The sequence below is a fragment of the Arachis ipaensis genome, chromosome B04 (genome assembly GCF_000816755.2).
Source record: "Arachis ipaensis cultivar K30076 chromosome B04, Araip1.1, whole genome shotgun sequence".
Classification (NCBI taxonomy): Eukaryota; Viridiplantae; Streptophyta; class Magnoliopsida; order Fabales; family Fabaceae; genus Arachis; species Arachis ipaensis.
The window spans coordinates 122618833-122631452 of NC_029788.2; the positions used below are offsets into that span (position 1 = coordinate 122618833).

The following is a 12620-nucleotide window of genomic DNA, read 5'->3' on the forward strand; positions in this document are numbered from 1 at the left end:
ATTTAATGTTAAAAATATTTAAAAAAAATTATAAACGTTAGGATAATAACAAATATATTTCACCCTAAAATTAAAACAAGTTTTGCAATGGAGTATTAATAATAATGTGGGCATAGTTTCGTCTTATTTTTCTATGTCACTCACTGTACATTTACACAATACACACAATTGGAAGAATGTAAGGAAACCAGATAGTTTTTCAGGTCAAGGAAAAATATAGAGGTTAAAGTCAAAATAATAGTGGGTAATTTCTATGTAGTGTGGGAGATTGAAATTTTACATTAGCATCTCTAATTTGATGCTCCATCATAAGTAATAGTGATAATTAAGTTACACAAAAACTGGTTACTAATATGAATTTGTATTAATGGTTACTTGGAGCACTTCAAGCATGTGGGGATGTAGCTCAGATGGTAGAGCGCTCGCTTAGCATGCGAGAGGTACGGGGATCGATACCCCGCATCTCCATTTTCTATTTTTTATCCTTCTTTTACTTAATGAATTTTTTCCATAATTTTTTTTAAAAAATTTCCAAATAAATTGAAAATAAAAAACTTATTTATATTTACTTGATCAACCAGAAAAACAAGAAAAAATACTCAGATGTATGGAGAGACAACGGAGTTCGAAAACATTGTGGCAACAAAAACGAAGAACAGAGAGATTCTCACTTCCCAGGCGTGTGAGAAAGAAAGAGATCTACCATAGTTTACAGTGGGTGCGTCTACACCTAATCACAGATTCAACACCAACCAACAACAACAACAATCACCGATTCGAAATCAAAATCTCAATCTGGTAATCTGGTTCTACTCAATTCTGAAATCATGTGGGGAACCATTGCTAATTTGAAGGAAAATCTCAACAAGATTGCCCTCGATGTTCACGACGATGAAGACGAAGACGACAACGCCGTCTTTTTCTCCTCCTACAGATCCCCCGCCGCCGCCGCCGACAACAACAACCACTCTTCCGTCTCCGATCGCCGGAACTCTCACAGCTTCGCGCACTCCAAATCTCCGGTTCCTAGGTCGCCGCTTTCCAATGTAACAACGGATCCTCACTCTGCTTCTGAGGTAAGCTCCTTTTTAATTCTGTGCTTTTTGCGTTTTGCTTTCAACTCTTATTCAATAAATTTAGTTTTAGGATAAGGTTTTGTGATGGTTTTATACTTTTATATATATTACTTGAAATTGTATGTATTTAGCAGTGTGTGTAAATGCATAATATGTATAATCAGTTCTGGAAGTTACTGCATAATAATTCCACCATCGAAAGATGATTGAAAATTACAAATAGTAATGTATCGGGTTAATGTTCAATGCTTCAATTTGATTCCTAAAATATACCGTTGGTCCTTCTATTAACTTTTTGTGCCGGCGAGTCACCGTTAAGAACGTGACCTGAGGCAAATTTTCCCTCGCACTACAGCGGTTATCAGTGAGACGTTATCGGGAAGTTAAGGTTAGGACTTAAGACCAACTTGATTCACGTTAGGATCTACCAAATTGATTCGTTGAATTTTCGAAGGATCAAATTGACTTATTCATGATCCTTGCATGTCCTAGGTCATGAGGTGTAGACATCTTTTTGTTGGATTTTTTTTTTTCAGTCAGTAGATTTTTTGGTTACATAACAATTTAGGCAGGTTCGGCAGTGTCAGTGCATCTAGATTGTAGGACAGTGTATGCCTTAGGGCTCAGTGAGGGCTTACATAGGGTACTTACGGATCGCCTACATCTTACCAAGAGGGCCATCTCAATCAATATTTACTTGGTGTCTTGATAATAGTTTTATCTATCACAGCTTGTTTGAAGTAGTGAAGAAGTTTGTTATGAGCATGAGAGTATTGTGAATTTAGGCATACATGTAATGCAATTTATACATCCCGTGGCTCTTCTATGTTCTTATTTAGAGTTCTATGAGTACCTATAATGATAGGCTTAGTTTTTGTTTGTTTATTGCTTATTAAGGCGGTTTTGATTTTTTATCATTGTAAGGATGGGAATGTTAATGATTATAAGTGATTGCTAATGATATATTGGCTCTGCCACCTTTTCAAAGATTGTGTATTGATGACTGAGCTAGTAGGATTAAATTGCCTATTCTTGGTGCTGGCTTCATGGAGCTTAATATTTAATCTAGAGATTTTCTTTTTAATGAAATTTATATATTACAAGTGTAATGCATTAAGAGTTTGTGCATTACAATTCTCCCATTGAATACTGTAGTTGATTTTGGTAAGTAGTTTGGTCAAAGATGTCATTTTAAAATTTCTTGCAGATAGAACAATACAAAGCAGAAATCAAGAGGCTTCAAGCATCAGAGGCAGAAATTAAAGCGCTATCAGTTAATTATGCAGCTCTATTAAAAGAAAAAGAAGTATGGCTGGCTATTAGTTTTTCATCATCTTCGTACCTGAGTCAATTTTTTCAATTTGTTCAACAATCAAGTGCAGATTTTTTTTTTTATTGCTCCACATGAGTTTTAACCCTCTAACTATTTTTATGTCACAGGATCAGATTATTAGGTTAGGTAAAGAAAATACCTCATTAAAACAGAACTCGGAGCCTAAGAGTCCAGCATCTTCAAATGGCACATACATGATCAAGGTTAACTAGTATTCTAATGAAATTTCTATTAAAGGAAATTTAGTGTCTGTCTTGTAAAATATTTTACCCATGCTGTAAGTACTTCATCACATGAAAGTATGTAAAGTTGTAAACCCCGTACATCCTATTGTGATGTAGTTGATAGAATTTTGCTATATGTCACATTTATGCTGACAATAACTAAGGATTTATTGACTACTCATTACTTATAAATATTTGTGCAGGGAAATGGTGACCAATCTTCAAATAGGCAGCATAGATACACACCTCATATTAAAAATCACTATGCTGCAAACAATGGATCCATGTCTGCTTTGGATCCCGATGCCATTCAAAGTAAGATGACTTCAAAACATTCAAACTTACAAGTAACAGAGAAGGTAATGATGCCTTAGATTATGGTTTTTTTTAAAGAATGCCTCAACTTAGGAAGATTGACCATTAGGTGGCATTCATTAATATGTCTTGCCCAAATCTTTGATCAAGTATATTTAATCATTTTCTTCAATGAAAATAGCTTTTGATTTTTTTCCTTTTTTTAGAAAAAATATTATTTATTTTATTTTGCTTTTGGGTGCACCCTTCCTAGAATCCTGTATTAACGTAGGATGCTTGTGCACTGGATTGCCCTTTATTTTATTTTGTTTAATGTTTTTGTTGTTAGAAAACTTTTCTTTGTTTGGTTAATTTGATTTATTTTATTTTTTTAGAATTCATGATATTGTTATTTTTAGTGATGAATGAACTTGACAACAGATGTATGAATGACTTCTAGGAGCTTGCAGATTTGACAGAGGAAAAACATAGCCCCACAGCAGCTGTTCTACATACTCGTGAGATACAAAAATTAAAGTTGGAATTGGAGCAAGAGCGCAATAAATTGGCAAACATTCAACTAAAATACCAGGGTCTATATTCAGCACTTCAGTATCTATTAGATTTTGTCACATTTTGGGAGTGTAAACTAAATAATTGCTAACTATCATGTTCTTTCTTTCGATTTCAGAGGAACAGAAATTGAACAAGTCTTTCCAGGATGAGCTTAAATTATCAAAGTTGGAAAGAGAAAAAGTAAGTTTGTAAACAATAGAAATTTTTTTTATGATCATGCTGCTAAAACACTACATCTTCTATGTTAGAAGCTTCCTGAGGAAACAAATCATGTATGTTTATTATTGAGAGAATTTACAAGCTGTAGGAGCTTTTGGCATAATCAATAGGCCTATATTATCAAACTAAAGTATAGTTATACTTCAATTTCTGTGTAGTTTGGTATGTCAATTTCCAATTCTTCAAAATCTCCAAATCATTATTCAAACTGGGAAGGAATAATCTGATCATTTTGTTGATAATTTTAATTGTATTATTGGGTAGTAGGTTATGTCTTTTCGAGGAATCTAGAAGCTGGTTTTATGGTAGTTTGCAAAATTATGAGCTGAATTATTTTTGTTGCTTGGCAGACAACACAGGAGATGAGCAAATTGCGTGATGAATTGAATGAGAGAGTATCGGAAGTAAAACTTCTGCAACTGGAGCTAACTAGACGCGAAGATGAAGAACCAGTTGAAGCTGTGGACACCTTGAAGAGATTAATCCAAACTTTAGAGAAGGAAAACACTGCTCTTCAGGTTGATTGATATTTTTACTGTATCCTAATACATTCTGTCATAAAGATTTTCCACCATATTATCACTCAAATTGATAATGATTTTTGATATCGCATTTCAGAATGCACTCTAATATACCCTATGTTATTATTATTAGATGGAAAAGAATGAACTTGAAGCTGCACTTAAAACAAGCAGGGCGTCTTTCACTGGGAAAATGTCATCTGATGCTTCCCAGTTTCAGAACAAGGATGCAGGCATTAGCAGTGATGTCAGTATTTAATAGCAATACTTAGTTTTCCAGTTGTGCATTAATAATCATGTCAATAATCATTATCTTCTCTATTTTTGTTTTTTTTCTCCCTTCTGTTAACAGACATCAGACCCATCCAAAAGTTTTCCAGAAGAAGAAGACATGGAAAGGTCCATAGAAAAGCTAAGTAAAGATTTGAAGGAAACACAAAAGCAGAGGGACAAAGCCGTACAAGAATTAACCCGCCTTAAACAACATTTGTTAGAAAAGGTTTCATTTATTTGCCCATTAATTTTGGAATAAAGGATGATTGAGCATGATGTCATTTAAGAACCAAATGATCTGCTCATTATTTTTTATCTGTGTTTGATCTCATAAATTGTCAGTCACATAATATATTTCCCCCTTAACTGTCCAAGAGAATGAACTAAAATTGCATACATCCAGATGAATTTCACATATCACTTGTGTGGTTGAGTCAAAGATGTTAACATTGCTGTGTTGTCTAGGAATCGGAAGAATCAGAAAAAATGGATGAGGATAGCAAAATCATTGAAGATTTACGTGATAACAACAATTATTTAAGGGCACAAATATCAAATCTTGAGAGAACTCTGAAGGAAGCAACTTCAAGCCAGGAGAAACTGAAGATGGAAAACAACAATGAAATTCTAAAGTCCAGGGAAATCATCGATGACCTGAACAAAAAGCTTACCAACTGTATGAGCACAATATGTGCTAAGAATATGGAACTTTTAAATCTACAGACAGCTCTTGGACAGTATTATGCTGAAATTGAAGCTAAGGTTGTCTCTATTCACATAACAAACATAATTTGAGTTGTTAATGTTCCCTTTAACTTCCTCTTTCTGAGTATCTTTATTATCTGTATGTCTATTGTTGCATCGAGTAAGCTCATCGAGTAAGCTTATATCCACTGTCAATTTGTTTTTTCAGGAACATTTAGAGGAAGTGTTGGCTCATGCAAGAGAAGAAACAGCTAGGCTTTCTCAGCTGTTGAAAGTACAGATCTCTCTCTCTCTCTCTCTCTAAACATCTTTCACTCTAGATGGAAACACTTTCTTACAATGTGTTTCACTTTAGAATAGGTTGTAAAATTTTTTTAAGGGACTACTCTGTTTAATCTTATTCAAATTTTGTTTTCTTTTATTTTTCTCTTTAACTACTTGGTGTCTCTAATTAGCCATATTGACAGGATGCAGATTCGAAAGCCAATGTATTGAGGGGTGAAAAAGAAGAAATTTTAGCCAAGCTTTCTCAATCTGAGAAGGTACAATCAGAATGGAGAAGTAGAGTAAGTAAACTAGAGGAAGACAATGCCAAATTGAGACGAGCTCTTGAGCAGAGTATGACACGGCTAAATAGAATGTCAGTGGATTCTGATTTTCTCGTTGACAGGTTAGTACGCTTCTTTAAAGTATTGTTTGGATAAGCAGGGATTTGTTCTTTTGAAGACACTCTTGGCTATGTTTTCTTGTATCTATTCTTAGTTTTGCAAAATTTCCTTCTTGAAAAGTTGTAACGGGTTTCAATTTAGACTTGTGTAGTAGGATTGGCCTGCTTCCTTTTGAGAGAGTAAATCAACATACTAATCTAAGTTTTATTCATACAGGCGCATTGTTATAAAGTTACTTGTAACATATTTTCAAAGAAATCACAGCAAAGAGGTATGGAAATCTTCAAATTATACTTCCATCAATTAGATTCATCATGCAAATTAGTATTTAGTTTATTAATTTTATTTAGGAGATATCTATGAAAAAATAAATACCATGCAAGTATTAGGGTTTTGAAGAATTGGATACGAGTTTCGTTTTAAGTTGTTGTAAGGCTCAATTCAGTGCACAAGGTTATCATGTACTCCACTTTCTTAAAATTTGACATTGGGGCAGGTATTGGATCTAATGGTTCGCATGCTGGGATTCTCTGAAGAGGACAAGCAAAGGATAGGCAGTGCTCAGCAAGGTCCAGGAAAAGGTGTTGTCCGGGGAGTTCTTGGGCTGCCTGGCCACCTGGTTGGAGGTATATTGGGAGGAGTTTCGGCTGAATCAGCTGCGAATGTGGGTTCTGATAACCAGGTAACTTCTAAATCTTGTACCAAAAGAGAATTATTCACCGTCACTTCTAACCAGACTTCTATATTTTGATTATTTGTTTTGATTACTAATAAGTGCTTTTACTCTTCCCTTTCAGTCCTTTGCGGATTTGTGGGTTGATTTTCTTCTCAAGGAGACTGAAGAAAGAGAGAAGAGGGAGTCAGCTGGAACTACAGGTACATCCATGGAAGATTCGCAAGATACAAGTTCAAATACTAATTCTGCTGCTTCACCATTTTCTAATCAGAGGTTCAGCACTGATACATCGCCATATAATTCATCCATTAATAACAAAAGTCCTCTGCCTCGTGGATATTTTCATCAATCTGACGAAAATGGTTCCGAGTTCTCCACTGTTCCTCTTACATCATCAGATAGCAAAACTCCTAGTTCAAAACCGTTCACTAGATACTAAGTATAAATTCGTTTTGTCAAAATGAATCACAGGTATAGAGGTCATCATTAAATTTTAGGCATGCCTTGTTCAATTAATTCTTTCATTATAATGAATGTATTTTATTTTATTCACAAAAAGGTTACATAGATTGGATTCTCTTGCGTAATGTGGAACTTGGGAAAATTGATGTAAATTCTATGTAGTACACAGCTTATTACTACCAGCTATCTTATTTGGCCTGGCTTGTAAAGTTGTAATTACTAGTGAATTAGAACCTTTCCACCATTTTTGGGGCTAAGGTATAAACAACAGCTAACATCACACACTATATTTCTGGTAAACCAAGAAAAAAAAAAGGGAGCATACTATTACTTTTACCTTACAGTGGAAATTATTGAAATTTTACAAGTCAAGACACATAGTAGAAGCCAGCAAGACCCCTATGCTTGCACTGTTAGGAACTACTTGAAGTTAAGATAAACCCTTTACACTTTATTACAACCACCTAAAACCCATCCCGGACATGATAAAGGGTGGTATCTGATACATAGAAACGAGGCTCTGGCAACCTATAAACAAGTAGAGCCCTTTTTATCTTTCTGATGTTTCGATTTACTAATCTAATTTCTTACCCTTAAAAGGACCCCTAGGGATCTTACTCAAGACCTTGGCATCAAACAGAGAATACTGCTTTTTAATCTTAATGGTTGCCTTCTCAGCAAATGGGTCTATCTTATCCTCGTATTTCTCATACAAGACCGGAACCGTGTGCAACAAAACAAAGGCTGTTCAACAAGAGAAAATAAGCAAATTAAAATGAGATTTCTTACTAGAAAGAAGAAATTGATGTAATTAACTGAAGTACTAATTGCTCTTACTTATGTAGAATAATGTGAGGAAATTTCCCCAGCTCCCCACGATTGATAGAATCCATAAGCCAGCAATAACCTAACATAGTATCCACAATCGAATCCTCAACGTACTAAATTTAGGCATCCATTTAATTATTAAAGCAAAGCAGCATGTATTAGATGCTAGAAAGCAACATAAGATGCTAGAAAGCAACATACAACGAGAAATTTCTTCAAATCTCTTCCAGAAGCAATATCTCGCAGACTGGTGAGTCCCCGGTTGATTTCGATTCGCAATGCAGACACAACTTGCAGAAACGGCTCCTCAGGAAGATGAACTTGAGGGATGCGAGGCAGAGCTCTACAATATATCATCATTTGATATTCCATCATCAAATCCAAATTGCTAAGTTAAAAACAACATAGACTTTAAGAACATGAACTTACTTGTGGATAAAAGTATGGACATTGGACCACAAGAACAGAATTGCTAGCAATAGTATTGATATGTGACACACTAGAGTAAGGAGGTGGAACTCGAGCAACTCGAAAAGGACCCAAACGGCAGTGGCTCCGCCGAGTAAACCGGCAGATATCTTCTTGTTCCTCCACAACAACACATCAGCAGCTGCAACCAATAATTAACAATAAAGAGTCATAAGAACATAGCAGCATAAAAATACGAAGGCAGCTTCTTTTCTTGGTCCCTCTAGAACCCATAACTGTATACAAGTTCTCCATTTTGATTATCTTCTCTTTAACAACTCGCTCAAATTCTTACTCTCTAGCATCCGTATATATAAATTAAACATAAATTCTCAAATTCAAAATATGCAGATATTAACACGACATGATCAAATAAAAAAAAGAGACAGTAAAAGCTCACAGGTCACAGCTGGAAAAAGAAAATAGTGTCATGAAAGTAACATAATTATAATTAAAAAAAAAAATTGACAACATCCCACTATTTTCAGGGGCCACAAAAAGAAACAAGAGCAATAAAAATATATATTTTTTTAACAAAAATTAGTAGCATTCAAGAGAGAGAAAGAGTTACGTTTTCCAGCGCCGAAAACGGAATGAAGAGGCTTCTCTCTTCCGAAAAGGCGGAAAACACGGGCGTCCTTGACGGGTGAAGAAGCACGTTTTTCGGAATCGGAATCCGAAGAAGAAGAAGAGGAATGGTGAGAGTGAAGCTTCTCGGATATCTCTTCCGTCAGCGAATCTCCTCCTCCGCCGCCGCCGGCGGTGGCAACAGCAGGATTGTTGAGTGTGTTGTTGGATTCCTCCGCCATTGAGCTCGCTGAAATTTTTGAACCCTAACCCTAATGCTTCGATTTCGGAATTCGGCACTCGGATTGTGCAAACTGCAAATGTAAGTGATTGATTGTGCGCCAAGTGTGACTTCGAGATGTGAAAATATTTTCATTTACAAAATAAAGATTAAAATGAAAATACGCACAAATAGCCACTCTTCACTACTTTGAATGGGTTGCATCACTTAATAAGTTAATAAATAATAATATTGGGTAAACCAAAAACACTGTTCCGAATTATTTTAATGTTGGCAAAAGTATTTTTAAATTATTAAAAATATAAAAAAATATTTTTATTTTTTGTTAATATAAAAGATCTTAATTTATAAGAGTGTATTTTATAGAGCTAATGCTCGCTCAAATTTTTTCAAGGTTAATCTTCTTCAACCTTAATTTTTCTTTTAGGAATATATTTTAAATTAAACCTGTGATAAAATGTTTAAACTTCACAAATATGTAGAACATTATTTTTTTTAAAAAAAAATCAGAGCTATATTGTTTCAATTTTTATAAAGTGCATGAAGTATAATTTTGGTTCAAGTATAGGTTGAAATTTTTTTTCGTTTTCAATTTTTTTTTGCATACAAAATTATTTTTAAGATTTAACTTCATTTTAAAATCGTTATTCGAACTAAAATATCATTCTACTTCTTTACCAAAATACTCAGATTCTATTCTTCTTTTTCTTCTCATCACAGCAGTATCCCTTCTTCTTTTTTTTCTTCGTCAACTAGAATTTCAACAGCGACAATAGAATTTTAACTAGTAAATATAAAAAAATCAAAACACAATTCATTTCAACTAGCAGTAATAGCAAAAAAGAAGAAAAAAAAAAAGGAGAGAAACAATCACCATCTTTCTTAACTTGAAAGAACAACAATAATAGGCAACAGAAGCAGAAGAATCAACAACAACAATAGAATTAGAAATAGAAGAATGAAATGATGCAACAAGTTGTGTCTGAGATTGGAGATACTTGTCCCACCCACTAAACCTTGCAAGAAAACAAAAAAGTTGCTTACAGATATGAAATAGAAAAATAAATTTGGAGTATTTTTATCAAACTCCGGGGTTGGCATTGCAGAGGATACCCTGAGACAACGATCTTGAGCTCCTCGAATCAACGCTGAGGCAAGACATCAAGCGCGCCAAAGACACCACCGAGTGCAGTGAAAGTAGGGACTACACACACTTCAGCTGAAAAACTAACCTGTAAAATAATTTAAAAATATACAAAAATAAAAAAGATTGAACACTGAATCAAAATGAAAAACAAGTATTCTAAAAAGTGGTTCCTTTATTAATTGAATTAGAGAAAATACGAGACTTTGCTTTGAAAGTGCGGCGGAAGAAGAAGTAGAAGTGTTGAGGAGGGAAGGTGAGGGCTTTGGCGTGGCAATGGATTTAGTGAATGTGGATTTGATGAGGGTAAATGCGGCGAGCGGCAAGCTTGCGAGGAGGAGCAGAACGGCGACGCGACAAACGTCCTCTCCACAGATCTATTGGCGTTGTTGTTGTCGTCATTCCCTTTCCTCTTTTTCTTCTTCTCTTCCCCCCTCCCGTGATTCTCTTTCTCCCTCTCGTCCGTTCTCTTTTTCCTTTTTTTTATAATTTTTTTAGTTAGGAGTGATTTGGTAATAAAATTTAAAATTTAAGTAAAAAAGACAATTTTAAAACTAAGTTAAATTTTAGTGACGATTTTATATGCAAAAATAGGTTGGAGACAAAAAAATTTTCGGTCTACACCTTAAGATCAAAATCGTATTTAACCCTAATGTAAATCACAAAAAAGTTAAAAATTTTCGTCTAGTGAATAATTTACTAATTTGCTTAAAAAGTGTAAAAATTTAAATTCAGTTTTATATATTCAATAATTCATTGATAACAATAAATCCTTAAAATTATATATTATTAAAATAATACACAATATATAAAAAAAATGTAATAATTAATCTAGGTTAAAAAAGACATCCACCATCATATAACAACTTTCAAACAATACGCTGGTAAATAATTGGTGTTGAGTTATTACCAAATTTTTAGGGCAAAAAACCATATTAAGCCACATGCAGAAAAGTTTAACCAAAATACGCCAAACAGAAATTTGTTTCAGCAATAAGCCAAGAGGCATTTTTATATAAATCGAACCAACAAGGTTCGAACTCTATTAGCAAGTAATTCGAACCATATTGGTTCGAACTACTACTAAAAAAATGTGAATAATTCGAACCGGTCAGGTTCGAACCAGGAGAGCATGTAATTCGAACCGGTTGAGTTCGAATTATGTGGAGATTAGTCTAGTGTAATAAATCGAACCACGTTGGTTCGAATTATGGGGAGAGTGGTCGACTGAAGTAATTCGAACCAGGCTGGTTCGAATTACATGTATCATGGTTCGAACCAGGTTAGTTCGAACCAAAGAGAGGTTGATTGTTATAATTCGAACCAGCCTGGTTCGAATTACATGTATCATGGTTCGAACCAGGTTAGTTCGAATTAGTAGGAGTCAGAGCTCTATATAAACGCTGTAAACGTGATTTGCTCTCATTAGAGGACTTAAGATGGCTAGTGAAGAGGAGAGTTTTGCTGTTTTAGTACACCACAGAGGATCCATCAAGAGGAAAACTCGGTCCGGAGTGAAGTTCACAGATAAGAATCCTCTCTATATTGTGGTGAATCGAACGACAAGCTATGATGACCTGGTTAGAGCTGTGCTGATGAAACTTGGCCTGGAAGGTGCGAAGCGGATTAAGAAGTTTTTCTATCGCATTCCAGTCACGATCCTGCACGATACGGTGAAGTATGATTGTCTCACGATTGGTAGTGATGAGGACCTCCAAGTCATGTTTCTTTGTCGGAGGCAGTTTCCGGAGGTCCGCACACCAGAGTTGCTGGCAAAGCTGGTTGATGTGGTATCCAGCTCAGGCGGTTCGAACCGGAATACCGCCAATGTAGCCAATGCAGCTGGCTCCAGTTCGATGGCTGCTGTGGCTTCTTCCTCCGTCCCAGTTTACGAGCCAGCGGCCCAACTTGTCGCCTCTCCGTCATTTGCTGTTGATTTGAATGACGGCGTCCGCGACGAGGTAGGATCCTTTGATGTTCTGCCAAACGCTTTACACGGCGTTCCACCGGTTGGCGTCGGAGACGGAGAATTGGGTGATCCTGATGAGGACGACGTTGAGCCCGAAACAATTGAGGATGATAGCGGGGACGAGGTTCAAGCGGCTGGGCCTGCATTGGCTGGCGGTGGTTCTAGCTCTGGCACACAGCAGTATCCACCATATTTTTCTTCGCTGGACCTGGACGCCATGACGCATGAGGGTGCGCTAGGGCACCCTGTTGGATTCGGAGCTAGAGATGCGGAAGGAAATGCCGGTCTCACAAAGTTCCAGGTTGGTCAGCAATTCCAGGATAAAGATGAGGCCCTATTAAGTGTGAAGACTTACAGCATCCGGCGAGGGGTACAG

The 12620-nt window shown here is 35.8% G+C and overlaps 2 protein-coding genes and 1 non-coding gene across 3 annotated transcripts; 2 read left to right on the forward strand and 1 right to left on the reverse strand.

Moving 5' to 3' along the window:
* Nucleotides 396-468, forward strand: TRNAA-AGC. The gene has a single exon. It is a non-coding gene; the product is annotated as a tRNA-Ala (tRNA).
* Nucleotides 608-7271, forward strand: LOC107635107 (golgin candidate 3). Its single transcript, XM_016338479.2, has 15 exons — nt 608-1076; nt 2284-2382; nt 2517-2612; nt 2837-2992; nt 3388-3520; nt 3619-3683; nt 4073-4240; nt 4377-4490; nt 4596-4742; nt 4982-5278; nt 5430-5495; nt 5689-5891; nt 6106-6160; nt 6386-6571; nt 6687-7271. The coding sequence occupies exons 1-15, from the start codon at nt 828-830 to the stop codon at nt 7002-7004; spliced, it is 2352 nt and encodes a 783-aa protein (XP_016193965.1). The 5' UTR covers nt 608-827; the 3' UTR covers nt 7005-7271.
* On the reverse strand, nt 7289-9342 carry LOC107635108 (reticulon-like protein B5). Its single transcript, XM_016338480.2, has 5 exons — nt 8895-9342; nt 8285-8465; nt 8057-8198; nt 7865-7934; nt 7289-7771 (listed from the first exon to the last, which is right to left on the reverse strand). The coding sequence occupies exons 1-5, from the start codon at nt 9130-9132 to the stop codon at nt 7602-7604; spliced, it is 801 nt and encodes a 266-aa protein (XP_016193966.1). The 5' UTR covers nt 9133-9342; the 3' UTR covers nt 7289-7601.